This window comes from Bubalus bubalis, chromosome 4, assembly GCF_019923935.1.
Source record: "Bubalus bubalis isolate 160015118507 breed Murrah chromosome 4, NDDB_SH_1, whole genome shotgun sequence".
NCBI classification, from domain to species: domain Eukaryota; kingdom Metazoa; phylum Chordata; class Mammalia; order Artiodactyla; family Bovidae; genus Bubalus; species Bubalus bubalis.
In genome coordinates, this window is record NC_059160.1 from 89,444,363 (window position 1) to 89,459,529 (window position 15,167).

The 15,167-nt window shown below is 51.2% G+C and overlaps 1 protein-coding gene and 1 long non-coding RNA gene across 2 annotated transcripts; one reads left to right on the forward strand and one right to left on the reverse strand.

Moving 5' to 3' along the window:
* Positions 1-85: 85 nt before the first annotated feature.
* Positions 86-8,750, forward strand: LOC112584591. The gene is made up of 3 exons (XR_006550588.1): positions 86-149; positions 3,381-3,460; positions 8,615-8,750. It is a non-coding gene; the product is annotated as an uncharacterized LOC112584591 (long non-coding RNA).
* Positions 8,103-14,195, reverse strand: WNT10B (Wnt family member 10B). Its single transcript, XM_025284072.2, has 6 exons — positions 13,762-14,195; positions 13,306-13,419; positions 12,309-12,428; positions 11,918-12,186; positions 9,804-10,177; positions 8,103-9,286 (listed from the first exon to the last, which is right to left on the reverse strand). The coding sequence occupies exons 3-6, from the start codon at positions 12,380-12,382 to the stop codon at positions 8,828-8,830; spliced, it is 1,176 nt and encodes a 391-aa protein (XP_025139857.1). The 5' UTR covers positions 12,383-12,428; positions 13,306-13,419; positions 13,762-14,195; the 3' UTR covers positions 8,103-8,827.
* Between the last annotated feature and the right edge of the window lie 972 nt (positions 14,196-15,167).

The window sequence follows — 15,167 nt, forward strand, 5'->3', positions numbered from 1 at the left end:
GCAGCGACGGCGACAGGAGCTGTGCGGCGCACCCCCACCCCCAGACCGGGATACTTCCCACCTCCCCGATCGCGCGAGAGCTGCGCACCGGCGAGCGGCAGATCTCGCGAGATTCATCACCATGGCAGCGGCTGCAGCAGAAGCAACCGGTATTGGAGAAGTCCGGGCGGGGTCCGATGTGGGGGCTGGAATCTGTGGGCGGTGGTGGCGGAAGCTAGGGAATGGGGGTGAGACAGTGGGAACAGGTGAGAAGCCCCAGGGCTATGCCTGTTATTTAAGGATTGAGGCGGCGTAGTGGGCGCAGTGGAGACTGGGGCTTCTTGGGCAAAGTCAGGAATCCAGAAAATGAGTGAACATCTCTTGCTTTGGACCTTACTCCTTCAGCTCTCATTTTCATTTCTTAACCAGGGATAGGTGCAGGCCTCCGAGAGCCCTCACTGCACCAGTGTTGCTACTCACTGCTAAGACTAGGTTGCTGGGGGGGTCTGAATCAAGAGATCTTTTTTCATAAGGAAGAGGGAGAGTGATGAATTTAAGAGACTGAAGGAAGCAACTGGTCACTGGGCCAGTTAGGAAGTTGGAACTTGAAAGACAAACAGTTGAGGCCTAGTATTCAGAGGTGTGGTTTGAGGAAGTATACCTAGATGAATATGAATTTTAGTATTACAAGGAAAGTGAGGGATTTTGCACCTGTGTTTCTCTATTCCTGCCCACTCCCACTTTCATCACTCATTTTTGCACCTGGTCTACACATGGAGAGTTACCTTGGAACAGTCACAGCTGTGATACAAGAAGAGCACTAGTAATGCTAAGCACAGAAGGTTCTTGAAATGCCCTTTCTCATTTACAGCAGTACAGATTTTCCTTGTCTTACAATGGGGTTCAGTTCAGTTCAGTTCAGTCGCTCAGTCGTGTCGACTCTTTGCGACCCCATGAATCGCAGCACGCCAGGCCTCCCTGTCCCATCACCAACTCCCGGAGTTCACTCAGACTCAAGTCCATCAAGTCAGTGATGCCATCCAGCCATCTCATCCTCTGCCGTCCTCTTCTCCTCCTGCCCCCAATCCCTCCCAGCATCAGAGTCTTTTCCAATGAGTCAACTCTTTGCATGAGGTGGTCAAAGTACTGGAGTTTCAGCTTTAGCATCATTCCTTCCAAAAAAATCCCAGGGCTGATCTCCTTCAGAATGGACTGGTTGGATCTCCTTGCAGTCCAAGGGACTCTCAAGAGTCTTCTGCAATACCACAGTTCAAAAGCATCAGTTCTTCGGCGCTCAGCCTTCTTCACAGTCTAACTCTCACATCCATACATGACCACAGGAAAAACCATAGGCTTGACTAGACAGACCTTTGCTGGCAAAGTAATGTCTCTGCTTTTGAATATGCTATCTGGGTTGGTCATAACTGTCCTTCCAAGGAGTAAGCGTCTTTTAATTTCATGGCTGCAGTCACCATCTGCAGTGATTTTGGAGCCCAAAAAAATAAAGTCTGACACTGTTTCCACTGTTTCCCCATCTATTTCCCATGAAGTGATGGGACCGGATGCCATGATCTTCGTTTTCTGAATGTTGAGCTTTAAGCCAACTTTTTCACTCTCCTCTTTCACTTTCATCAAGAGGCTCTTTAGTTCCTCTTCACTTTCTGCCATAAGGGTGGTGTCATCTGCATATCTGAGGTTATTGATATTTCTCCCGGCAATCTTGATTCCAGCTTGTGCTTCTTCCAGCCCAGCGTTTCTCATGATGTACTCTGCATAGAAGTTAAATAAGCAGAGTGACAATATACAGCCTTGATGTACTCCTTTTCCTGTTTGGAACCAGTCTGTTGTTCCATGTCCAGTTCTAACTGTTGCTTCCTGACCTGCATACAGATTTCTCAAGAGGCAGGTCAGGTGGTCTGGTATTCCCATCTCTTTCAGAATTTTCCACAGTTTATTGTGATCCACACAGTCAAAGGCTTTGGCATAGTCAATAAAGCAGAAATAGATGTTTTTCTGGAACTCTCTTGCTTTTTCAATGATTCAGCGGATGTTGGCAATTTGATCTCTGGTTCCTCTGCCTTTTCTAAAACCAGGTTGAACATCAGGAAGTTCACGGTTCACGTATTGCTGAAGCCTGGCTTGGAGAACAGAATGAGCCCGCTCTAGGAGTCTGTAAAAACATTGGAGGAGTCTTCTGCCATTTAAAATACAGAGCTTAGGATCGCCAAAGGCCTTTGACAGCAACAGCCCAGGACGGATAGGATACAATTCTTTTTGTTATAAACATACTCCTTATTAGTCCTCTCATCCTTCATCATCTTTTAAAAAAAATCTTATTGGAGTATAATTGGTTTACAATGTTGTGTTAGTTTCAAGTGTTCAGCAAAGTGATTAAGTTATACATATGTATATTATTCATATATATATTCATTCTTTTTCAGATTCTTTTCTCATATAGATTATCACAGAGTATTTGAGTTCCCTGTGCCGTACAGTAGGTCCTTGTTGGTGATCTATTTTATATATAGTAGTGTGTGTATTTTAATCTCAAGCTCCTGATTTATCCCTACCGCCGCACCCCGCCCCCCAACGTTTCTCATACGGTAACCACAAGTCCGTTTTTGATCATCCTTCACCAACTTTTTAAAAAATAATACTTTACTTTTATTGGTGTATAGTTGATTTTAAGGGCATCTCTGGTGGCTCAGATGGTAAAGAATCTGCCTGCAATGCTAGAGACCCAGATTCCATCCCTAGGTTGGGAAGCTCCTCTGGAGAAGGGAATGGCAACCCACTCCAGTATTCTTGCCTGGAGAATCCCATGGGCAGAGGAGCCTGGCAGGCTACATTCCACAGGGTTGCAAAGAGTTGGACATGACTGAAGCGACTTAGCACACATAGTTGATTTACTAAACTAATGTTGTGTTACTTTCAGGTATACAGTGAAGTGATTCAGTTATACCACATATATTTGTTCATTTTTAGATTCTTTTATCATATAGGTTATCATTCATCCTTCACGATTTTAAGTTAAGTTCCTGCTGACTTCACATTCTAGGGTTGTGTTATTCTCCAGGTTAAAACAAGAGCAAAAACAAACTGGGATAAGAGGAAGGGATTGGTGAATGTATATACCAGGGATTGATGAGGACAAGGAGTAGACAGAGTTATCTACCAGTTTAGTTCTTCTTGGAAGGAGACAAGAAATAAGGCCTAAAAAATCAAATTTAAAAAATCGACAATTTTAGCTCAAGCTTTAGGGAAGAGCCATGTGTTTCCTTATACATATGGTCCAAACTTACAATGGTTCCACTTAATGCTTTTTTTTTTTTTACTTTATGATGGTGCAAAAGTGATATACCTTGAGTAGAAACTGTGATTTGAATTTGATCTTTTCCCAGGCCATGTGGTATGGTTTTCTCCTGTGATGCCCAGCAGTAGCAGTGAGTTGCAGCTCCTGGCCAGCTATACCATCACAAGGGTAAACAACTGACACACTTACAACCACTCTGTTTCCCACTTTCAGGATAGTATTCAATAGATTACATAAGATATTCAACACAATTATAAAATAGGCTTTTTGTCAGATTATTTTGCCCAACTGTAGGCTAATGTAAATATTCTGAACATGTTTAAGGCAGGCTAGGTTAAGCTATGATGTTCAGTAAATGCACTTTCGACTTTAGATATTTTCAACTTACAATGGGTTTATTGGGATGTAACCCCATTGAAGAAAGTAGGGAAAACCACTAGACCATTCAGGTATGACCTAAATCAATTTTAGGTCATATCAATCAACCCCTTATGATTGGAGAAAAGGAAAGACATAAGCATCTGAATGCTGAGTTCCAAAGAATAGCAAGAAGAGATAAGAAAGCCTTCCTCAGTGATCAATGCAAAGAAATAGAGGAAAACAACAGAATGGGAAAGACTAGAGATCTCTTCAAGAAAATTAGAGATACCAAGGGAACATTTCATGCAAAGATGGGCTCGATAAAGGACAGAAATGGTATGGACCTAACAGAAGCAGAAGATATTAAGAAGAGGTGGCAAGAATACACAGAAGACCTGTACAAAAAAGATCTTCACGACCCAGATAATCACGATGGTGTGATCACTCACCTAGAGCCAGAAGTCCTGGAATGTGAAGTCAAGTGGGCCTTAGAAAGCATCACTACGAACAAAGCTAGTGGAGGTGATGGAATGCCAGTTGAGCGAATTCAAATCCTGAAAGATGATGCTGTGAAAGTGCTGCACTCAATATGCCAGCAAATTTGGAAAACTCAGCAGTGGCCACAGGACTGGAAAAGGTCCATTTTCATTCCAATCCCAAAGAAAGGCAATGCCAAAAAATGCTCAAACTACCGCACAATTGCACTCATCTCACACGCTAGTAAAGTAATGCTCAAAATTCTCCAAGCCAGGCTTCAGCAATACGTGAATCATGAACTTCCTGATGTTCAAGCTGGTTTTAGAAAAGGCAGAGGAACCAGAGATCAAATTGCCAGCATCCACTGGATCATCAAAAAAGCAAGAGAGTTCCAGAAAAACATCTATTTCTGCTTTATTGACTATGCCAAAGCCTTTGACTGTGTGGATCACAATAAACTGTGGAAAATTCTGAAAGAGATGGGAATACCAGACCACCTGACCTGCCTCTTGAGAAATCTGTATGCAGGTCAAGAAGCAACAGTTAGAACTGGACATGGAACAACAGACTGGTTCTAAATAGGAAAAGGAGTACATCAAGGCTGTATATTGTCACTCTGCTTATTTAACTTCTATGCAGAGTATATCATGAGAAACGCTGGGCTGGAAGAAGCACAAGCTGGAATCAAGATTGCCAGGAGAAATATCAATAACCTCAGATATGCAGATGACACCACCCTTATGGCAGAAAGTGAAGAGGAACTAAAGAGCCTCCTGATGAAAGTGAAAGAGGAGAGTGAAAAAGTTGGCTTAAAGCTCAACATTCAGAAAACGAAGATCATGGCATCCGGTCCCATCACTTCATGGGAAATAGATGGGGAAACAGTGGAAACAGTGTCAGACTTTATTTTTTTGGGCTCCAAAATCACTGCAGATGGTGACTGCAGCCATGAAATTAAAAGACGCTTACTCCTTGGAAGGCAGTTATGACCAACCCAGATAGCATATTCAAAAGCAGAGACATTACTTTGCCAGCAAAGGTCCGTCTAGTCAAGCCTATGGTTTTTCCTGTGGTCATGTATGGATGTGAGAGTTAGACTGTGAAGAAGGCTGAGCGCCGAAGAACTGATGCTTTTGAACTGTGGTATTGCAGAAGACTCTTGAGAGTCCCTTGGACTGCAAGGAGATCCAACCAGTCCATTCTGAAGGAGATCAGCCCTGGGATTTTTTTTGGAAGGAATGATGCTAAAGCTGAAACTCCAGTACTTTGACCACCTCATGCAAAGAGTTGACTCATTGGAAAAGACTCTGATGCTGGGAGGGATTGGGGGCAGGAGGAGAAGGGGACAGCAGAGGATGAGATGGCTGGATGGCATCACTGAGTTGATGGACTTGAGTCTGAGTGAACTCCGGGAGTTGGTGATGGGACAGGGAGGCCTGGCGTGCTGCGATGCATGGGGTCGCAAAGAGTCGGACACGACTGAGCAACTGAACTTAACTGAACTGAACTGAGAGTGGGCTCCCGGAGAAGGCAATGGCAACCCACTCCAGTACTCTTGGATGGAAAATCCCATGGGTGGAGGAGCCTGGTAGGCTGCAGTCCATGGGGTCCAAAGAGTCGGACACGACTGAGAGACTTCACTTTCACGTTTCACTTTTATGCATTGGAGAAGGAAATGGTAACCCACTCCAGTGTTCTTGCCTCGAGAATCCCAGGGACAGGGGAGCCTGGTGGGCTGCCATCTATGGGGTCACACAGAGTCGGACACAACTGAAGCGATTTAGCTGCAGCAGCAGCAGAGTGGGCTCCATGATACCTCCACATGATTTTGCTTTCCATTTCTTTTCCTAGATTTTTTAAGGCACACACCACCAGATTATGCCCTCACACTGATCACCAAAATTATGCTTTGCAACTGCCCTTGTTAGTGCCTCAACCATACCAAGACACCTTGTGAGACTCTGATAGGAGGTGACACCTGTCAGTGTTCCTGCCCAAGTCTTCAGATCCTCTCAAGGTTGAGTCCCAGGTATGATAGAAGGAAGGAAATGGTGACAGTGTTGTATGGTTAGCAGCAAGTCCCAAGGTATTTGAGTCAGGACTGATGAATGGAACTAGAGAATCTTCCAGCCCTGCTATCCTTTACCCTCTGGAGTCTGGAGAGGGAAGTGTCTATTGCAGCATTACTGGGTGCTCCTCGTAGAGCAAACAGGAGCACAGATAGGAGGGTTGCTGCTCAGCTAGCAATAAGCCAGCCACTGCCGCTCCCCAGCTCCCCAGCCACTTGAAAGGCTAATGCTCTAAGGGGAGAAGAGCTGTATCCAGAGCTGAAGGAGGCCAAGAGGCCTGACTGCAGTTGATCAGTCTTTCCCTATCCCTCTGGCTGCCATTGGCGCTAACCAAGGCTGAAATTTTAGCCACCAGCTCTGTGGGTTGCACACTCCCCCTCCACCACTGACCCCAGGCCTGGGCCTGAGCCCAGTGCGTGTGCCGTGTGCCGGGAGCAGGGGTGGGGAGGGGGGTGTTGGCCTCACTGACAAAATCCATTTGGAATTTCTCAAGGTTGTGGTTTGGGGCTTCAGTTTGCCACAGAGTGTGTCTGAGGAAAGAAGAGAGAAAGCTAGTAAGAGAAAAGGAGCCAAAGAGAGCACAGAGGAAGGAACTGGAGGAAAACTGAAATAGTCCTGCTGTGATTTCATTGGCCATTCTCTTCCCTCTTCCTGAGTGTGAGAAATTCCTAGTCTGGATGTTCCTTATCATTATTTTCCCTCATATCCTATGTCTATTCTAGCTGCATCCATCTCTCTCCTGCTGTCCCATGCATACACGAAGCTCAGTCAGTGCCTAAAGGCCTACCTCCATCAAATTTCCAAACCAAGAATTCTCAGTGTGCAAGTGAAAATTTAGGACATCAAGTTTTACCATAAAGTACTACCTAAACCAACACCCCTTGCTATCTTTCCTACCTTGATCCTACCTGATTTTGAGGGTAATTGGGGGCAGATAATGCTATTGCCTAGAGGTGTGAAAAGGACTATTTCTACATCTCCTGGCCAAGGAGATGACCTGACAGAGTGAGCATCCTGCAACCCCATAAACAATCAGTTATTTGTAAAGTTCTAAATTTGTGCTATAGCTTCCTTTTCTGAATTGAAAGATGATTGTTTATTTTCAATGATACTTGACTAGGAATAGAACGAAAGTGGAATTGGAATAAAAGAAGTTCTGTTTTCTCTAGTTATGGTTATCTCTTAAAAGATAAAGGAGCTATTTTGCTGAGATTAAGTGCAGAAGAGCTCTGATAAGGAAAGACAAACTACATATGCAAATAATTCAGGGGGATAGCATGCTGATTTTGCTGGTTTCCAGAGCAAAAAACTCCCAATTTTGAGAGTAGGAATCCTTTATATATGTTTCCCATTAGTCTTGCATCTATCATTAAGTTCTCCAATTTGGAACCACAGAGAAAAGCACCTGCCATTTTTGAGTCCAGGTTCAATGGTGAGACATCTTCAGGACCTGAAAATCCCAGAACAGACGTGACCTCACTGTGTAGGGTAGGTGTCAAAACGAACCACAGCCGAAGAACCAAATCTGGCCCCGCAGTCCATTTTTGTGAATAAAGTTTTATTGGACATAGGCATGCCCATGAGTTGAGGAAAAAAAAAAAATCCAAGCCCTGTTATAGGGCAGTGGCCAAGGCAAAATCTGGAGGTGGAACACAGAGAACCAGAACGGGGCCTGTGTCTACCTCTTGAGTCCCTCACACCTAGAAGTCCCCCTGCCCCACCCAGTTTTTTCCACGCTAAAAATTGTCAACTGAGTCACCTGAAGACCATTTCAAATCCTTTGTGGAACGGAGCATGATATACATAAAGTCACTGAGTGTGGGCGGGTAAGAGAATTCACCTGGAAAAGAAGCCAGGCCTGGGATCCCAAGTGTGGCTAGAAATATCACCATCTGTAGTCACCATTCCAGGAACTTAATTTATTTTTATTACAAACAAGAACCAAGAACAAGTCTCAGTACAATAAATTAGCCTTTCCCACCCCTCCTGTTGAAGAAAGAAAAAGAGGCTCAGAGAGTCTTGGATAAAATTCTTCCTTTGGAGGGTTCCCTTCAACATCTGAATAGGGGCAGACAGCTTCCCTAAGGGCCTTGACAGACAACTTTCAGGGTTTTTGAGTGCCCTGCACCATGTCCCTTCCCTAAGAAAAACCTCTCTACCACCGGCTCCTATGACTCCCTAAGATGGGGTCCAGGCTGTAGTAGAGGAGTTTGGAAACAGCAAATAGGAGTGAGAGGTCTCTTTCTGGATATAGGTTGTATGGCTCCACACAATGCTGGGGCTATCCCGCAAAAGAAAAGAGTGGTCAAATTATAGGGACTCCCCAGCCAAAAGGAATATGAATATGAGAGTTAAAGGGACCCCAGGTTGGGTGGCTGGGAGAGCAACACAGTTCATTTCATCTTCTTCCATTCAGGTGTTCAAGGAGCAGAAGAGGATGACAGCTCCCTGACAAGGCCCTCCTACTGTGGAGGAGAAAGCCACACATCACAGACTCCACCTGACCCAAAGCTGTTTCCAGGTAGACACTTTGAGCTGCCAGGGGCCAAGATTGACCCTGGACAGAAATCAGAGCAAAAGGCTGCAAAGGTGGCCCTCCCCTGCCCCAGCCCCGCAGTGAGGCTGACCCTCACTTACACACATTGACCCACTCTGTGACCTTGCACTCGTCACACAGCACGTAGCAGCACCAGTGGAAGCGGCAATTACAGCGCTCGACTCGGGTCTGCCGGAGCACGTTGTGCCCGCGGCCACAGCACAGGCTGCCACAGCTACCCAGCAGGGGGCTCGTCTTGTTGCAGGCCCGGCCCTGTGTGCCTGGGGAGCCCACAGTGGGGTCTCGCTCGCAGAAGTCAGGAGAGTTCTCGAAATAGACCAGCTCTCCTGAAAGGCGTCGGGGCCGAAGGCGGGGTTGAAAGGCTCCGGAGTTGCGGTTGTGAGTATCAATGAAGATGGCCCGGTCCAGCCGCTCCCTCAAGGCTGCTCCCACTGCCCGGAACTCTGGGGGTGCCCTCCAGCACGTCTTGAGCTGGCAGCTGCCTGACGTACCATGGCACTTGCATTTCCGCTTCAGGTTTTCAGTTACCACCTAGAGCATCAGCGAGGAAGAAATGAGAGGGGAGGGCAGCAAATGGACAGAGCACAGAGGTACAGGAAGGGGAGGGAGCAGAGAACATGCAGGAACAAACAGAGGGAAGAATGGCAATGAACTATCAGAAGAGAAAGGGCACCGTTGGACGGCTAATAGCCCCACTCCCTCGTTTCATGTTGGAGAACGAAAGCCAGAGCAGAGAGTAAATTGCCCATCTTCAACAAACAGCTGGTTACAGAGATTTGGCTGGTAACTAGTCGGCAACAGGACTCAGCTCCAGTTGCCCTGACTCCCAGTCCAGTGCTCTTTCCAGAGTGAACACTGGTAAACCAGGGAGTCTAGCCCAGAGAACCCCTAAATTCTAGGGAAGGCAGTGACTTGCTTGGCTCCAGACCACCTCGCGGGTAACAATCACCCCCCCACAGCTCATCCTCTTATGCTGCTGTGCCCTCTCAAATCTAGCCAGGCCTTAAAAACGCCAGGAAGACCCAGGACAAGTCGCGCACACACATACCTGACGCCCCACCCTGTTGTTGTGGATCCGCATTCGTGCCTGGATGTCCCGGGGAGCTTCCCTGGAATCCAAAAAATCCCGAGAGAACTTCTCCCCGAAGTCCATGTCATGGTTACAGCCGCCCCATTCCCACGTGTCCTGGGGGCCAGGGCTGGGACCGGAGCCAGGGCCCGAGCTGGGCAGGGAGTGGGGAAAGCTCTTGCCCCGCGATAGTGCCTGCAGCTGCAGCAGTTTCGCCCTCAGTCGATCCTGCTCACCACTGCCCTTCCAGCCACAGCCACAGCTCACCAGCTTGCCCAGGCTGCAGGCGGTGGCTACTGCATGCATGACCCCAGCAGCCAGCATGGAGAAGGAAAAAGCGCTCTCTCGGAAACCTGGGGATGAAAGGGGTGTGGATAGGGGTAGGTCTAACAGGCCGCTAAGAGTATGGAGGCCAAAGGAAACAGCCAACCTGCAATTCCAGAATTTCCTAACTGACTCCAGATCCTGCCATTTACCAGTTAAGTAGTTTAGGAGCAAGTCACAGGAGAAGGAAGGGAACCTAAAAGCACAGAGTCTCAGTTTCCTCATCTATAAAGGGAGAGGATGAATTGAGATGATCCCTGAGGCCCATTCTTGCTCTGTTTAAGTCTGGAATTGTCAAGCGTGGATGAAAGAGCTAGGCTAGAGAGAAAGACCCCTGGGGATGAGAGATGACTAAGAGAGAGTCCTTGAGGTCTTTGAAGATATGTTCACTTAGTTCTATATCTGAAAGCCTTAGAAATTCCCCAGCTCTGCAGGTGGGATGGAAGCGGAGGCCTTGGTTTTGTGTTGTTGTTTTTTTTAATCAAGGTTATTTAAATCAGTCTTTTCACCAACTTACCCTCCACCAGCCCAAAATCCCCAAAGAGTTGGAGCTGTGGAGCTGTCCTTCCTCTTTCCAGTTTCTAGTTTTATATTTGCCTGTTAAGACTGCCCCTTGTATTTATCCTAACCTGTTATTACTCTATAAGATGCTGGGAGAGGGAGAGAGGTGGAGGTGATTCTCCCTAAGGTCCTCTTAAAATGTTGACTTCTTTGTTATGTTTTGAGAGTCACAGAGGCTCAGGATGACAAGCCTTCCCCAGGCTTAGATAGACATGCTTCCCACTGGGCCATCAAAGCCTTGCCCTATGCCAGGCCCTGTAGGAAAGCAGCCTCCCTCTCTGGAGCCCTGAGTGGATGTGAGCACCTCTTTAGGGGCCAGGCCTCTCCCGTCCCAGGATGCAGGACTCCTGGCCCAGCCTCCTGATCCCCCAACCTCAAGCCTCCAGGGGTGAAGCTGTTTTCACAAGTCTTGGGAATTCCCCCGCAGATGGCGGCTGCCTATTAACCCCATAGTCCCCAAAGTATTGCCCCCACCCTTGGGCTGAGCCCGAGATGCATATTTACTCCTTTAGGGAGTAAACTGGGGCATGGCCTAGCAAGAGACAGTGATGCCCTTCCAGACCAGGGCCCCCAAGCCAGGCCCCACAGTGACCTCCTGTGGGGAACACCTCCAGTGAACACCTCCAGCGCTTCCTCACCTGCTCAAGTGAGAGCCACCTGGGGCCCCCACAGCACTAAGGAGGGAGATGCTCCCCGGCTTCAAAGCCATCAGGGTCTTTGTTCCCAGCTTCTGCTCCTGGGAACCCCAGTAATTAGGGGAGAAGGTTTAACCCTTAAACGGTTGGGGGCGTCACCCCACCCCCGCTGAGGCTATGGGGACACCAGCCTGGGCTTGTCCCATGCAGAGAGGAGGGGCAGAAAAATTGGGGGACGGGAGGAGGGGGGCATTTAAAGCTTCTAAGGCTGGGGGCATCTCTTGCTCACAGGTGCAGCCGAGATCAGCTGGGCGGAGGCAGGAAAGGGGGGCCCTGGGGTAGGGGAGCAGGGACCCAGCTGCCTTGCCGGCAGCGCGCAGGTGGAAGTCTGAAGCACGGGGCCCCAGACGGGTGGCCAGACCCTACTCCGCGCAGCTCCGGGGGGGAATTCCCGGAGAGGCCCCTCCCGGAGTGGTGAACCAGTCCCTTCCCGCCTCCGCTCGCGTCGGCGTGCCTCCCCCCCCACCGCCCCCCAGCCCCGGCGGCGGCGCAGCCTCGCCCGGTCAGGCTCACCGCGCTTGAGGATGGCGCTGTGGTGCGGCAGGCGGCCGCCGCCCTCGAGCGCCGAGCAGTTCCAGCGCTGGTCGCGCAGCTGGTGCTGACACTCGTGGACCGCGATGTGCAGGCCCTGGAGCGCCGACGCCGTCACGTCGGGGCTGCGCAGGCACAGGCCCAGCTGCTGCTTGCTCAGGCCCGACAGCGTCAAGCAGACGGTGTTGGCGGTCAGCGGCGGCTCGCCGCCGCCCGGCAGCTTCAAGCCCTGAATCTCATTGCCGAGGGCCCTGGGAACCGAGAAGGCGTCTCAGGTCTGCGGTCCAGGCCTTCGGGCCCCCTCCGACGCCTCCCGACCGGCCTCTAACCCAGGGCTTTCTCTCGCGGGCTGGGTGACAGGGGGACGGCTCACCGACTGCACAACGCCAGGAACAGGAGACCGGCGAGGCCCGAGGGCGGAGGCCGCGGCCGGGGCTCCTCCCGCATGTCGAATCCCGGGCCCGAAGGCCCCGATGGGCAGATCGAGCAGGGCCTGCAGGACAGGGACACTTAGGGAGCGCTCCAGAATAGGGTGGCTCACCCGGGCAACCGAAGGATGCCCAACTCCCGCTCCTAACTCACCAGGGCCACCCCACTCATCCCGCTCAAACAAAACAGTAAGATCACGCCCTTGATTCCCTGAGTACCTGGGCCCTGGAAGAAGTGTGGGCCTAGAAACTGGGACTTACGCCAGCGCCCTGGAGCTCACCCAGCCAGACACAGTGCCCGGCACACAGACACACTCACGTGCAAACAGCTGGATAGTCTCACAAACAGCTCTCCATTACCCTGTCCACTGCTCCCTTTTCAAGGGCCCCAAGATTGGCTTCCCAGGCCCAACAAAGGTTTACCCTCTCACGCTCAGGAGGCCTAGGGGCAGGATTGAGAGGGGGCGGGGTGGGAGAGTGTAGTCTCCAAGTGCCATCTAGCAACTTCCCTGAAAAGGGTGGAGGAATGGGCTCCCCATCCCACTCTGCCCTGTGCAGCCCCAGTAGGGAGCCAGGGGAGGCTCCAGGTGCCACAAGTCTGGGAGGGGACCTTGCTTCCCTCTTGAAATGGGCCTCGTGCCGGCTGAGTCCTTTACTTCGTCTGCTACTTTCCCTAACTACATGTTCCTCTCCTCCTGGCACTGCCCATCTGGTCCCCACCAGGTCCTCAGCCTCAGCCCCCACCCCTCCGCTCTCCACTCACTGGCCTCCAAATCTAGGGCCACTCCTTTATTTGCTAGGCTTTTATCTCTGGCAATATCCCGGGCTCTCTCTGCATCTCTGCGCCCCTGTGGGCGGATGCGTGTCTGTCTGACTACCAGAGTGCTTGTCGCGTCCCCGAGTGCGAGTCCCTGCCCTCCCTGCTTTCCCAATTCCGATTACCTCCAGCTGCTCTGGGGCCGAGTCTGCCACAGGCGCGGTTGGGTCGCCTGGGCTCGAGCTGTTCAAACTGTGGGGAGACTGCGTCGGGTTCTGGCCCCTCGGCAGAGCCGCATTCTTCCAGGGCAGGGCCACTCCTCTCCGCCGCTTCCCCAGCGCCGCCGCGGCCGCCGGGAGGAAGGGAGGGAGTGATCGAGAAAGCTAGCGAGCGGGCGAGCACAGAACTGGGGGCTCTGGCTCTACTCGCGCGGAGCTCACCGGCGGCTCTGCCGCGGCTGACAGAGCTGCGGCCCCTCCCCGAGCCCGGGGCATCCCCACCCCACTCCTCACACCCCCCGCCTTGACCCGGGGAGCCCAGCCGCTCCCCCTCCTCCCGGCGTACTCACACACCCTCTCCCCCGACGCCTGGGTTTCAGGCTTGGCCCCACCGAAGGGGGAGGTGGCCAGAGTTCCACTCACCTGCTCTGGGACCGCCAAGGCTGCAAGGAGGGTGTGGCGACCCAGACTAGAGAGCCAAGCCTCTGGTCCCCAGTGGTCATGTCTCTTTGCCTCAGTTTCCCCTACCGATAGCTGAGTGACTGGAAGGTGCCTTTGACCAGATGAAGACGGAACTCAGATCGAACTTGCCTGGCTTGACTGGCTTGGTCTCCGCGCGAGAGCCTGGGGAGAGCGCACTGCAGGGCAATCTGAGCTGGCGGGAGTAGCTCCCTTCTGGGTGGCTTGGCTTCCGCCCACCTCGGAGCCCTACGCCTGCCCCTTGGGAGGGGTCAGCTCTGGCCTCAGAGTTTGGCTGTGGCAGAGGTTCCGGGAGCTCCGGAGATCTTCAGCCTGCCCCTGTGCTTCCTTCTGCTCACAGGCATCCTTGCCAGCAGAGGTCCCCTGCCCTTCCTAAGATCCCAAGTCGCCACTCCGCGGTGGCCCATATTCCTGCTCCAGACTCGCAGACTTGCTTCACGTGGAAAGAGGAGGGATCCCAAACTGAGCCCAACCTGAGGACGGCCAGGCAAAGAGTCTGATCGTGGGTTGCACAGACGGAGGCAAACCACCCTAGGGAGTTCCAGTGGCAACGAAGGGGTTAGGCGCCACTGCGCTCCTGCCTGACTCACCCTCCCAGCTCTAACCACTGTGGGCTATTTTTGCCAGAGAGGGGCCCCAGGCTTCCCAGCCGCCCCCCGCCCCTGCCAGACCGCAGCCCAAGGCACGGCTGGCCCCGCGCGCCCGAGGCTGGCACGTTGACTCAGAGACAGGCCCCCCGGAGAAGCAGAGCCACGGGGTTGAAACCCACAGCCACAGTCATCTCTTCCTTGGTAGTGGCCATGCAGCTTTCCTGGGCAGCCAGCCTCTAGTCTGTGTGGCTGCAGGTCTTGCCCTGGGCTGCAGGGGGCACTGCTGTCTAGGGGGCAAAGCCGTCTGAGAGAGATTAATAACTTTTATCTGTTGGGATATTTATTAATCACCTTTATGTGCCAGGCCTCAGGCAGGCTGGGGAGGTGAAAGTACCCTAGTTCCTGACCCTGGACAGCTGTGATCAAAGAGGGCTGCTTTTATCTGCTTTCTCACCTCTGGGTGGAGAGGGGAGTAGAGGAGAAGCCCTACAGGAGAAGGGGCTCTTGTCCCTGCTTCCTGTTTAGGGGCCAAGAACCAAACCATGTGTGGCTTTTGAGACCACTAGAATCTGCACCCTATCTTAGTAGCTTTTGGATCCTGTCCTTGTCCTTCCTGCATGTCAGCCTGGAACTTTACTTAGGTCCCTGGAGGAGGGGGACAAGGTTTCCCATGCTCTTGGACACTCGCATTTTTCCATGTGACTCCAAGTCTCCCTCAGGTTTCAGACTGCTCCTTCTGATTTTACCCTTGTTGGGCTG

Bases quoted from the DNA above. Each gene is read 5' to 3' on its own strand.
- WNT10B (XM_025284072.2), bottom strand. From the start codon at position 12,382: ATGCGGGAGGAGCCCCGGCCGCGGCCTCCGCCCTCGGGCCTCGCCGGT. The intron at 12,187-12,308 runs GTGAGCCGTCCC...CTCGGTTCCCAG, and splicing joins TTCCTGGCGTTGTGCAGTCG to GGCCCTCGGCAATGAGATTC. The intron at 9,287-9,803 runs GTATGTGTGTGC...CTGATGCTCTAG, and splicing joins ACAACAGGGTGGGGCGTCAG to GTGGTAACTGAAAACCTGAA.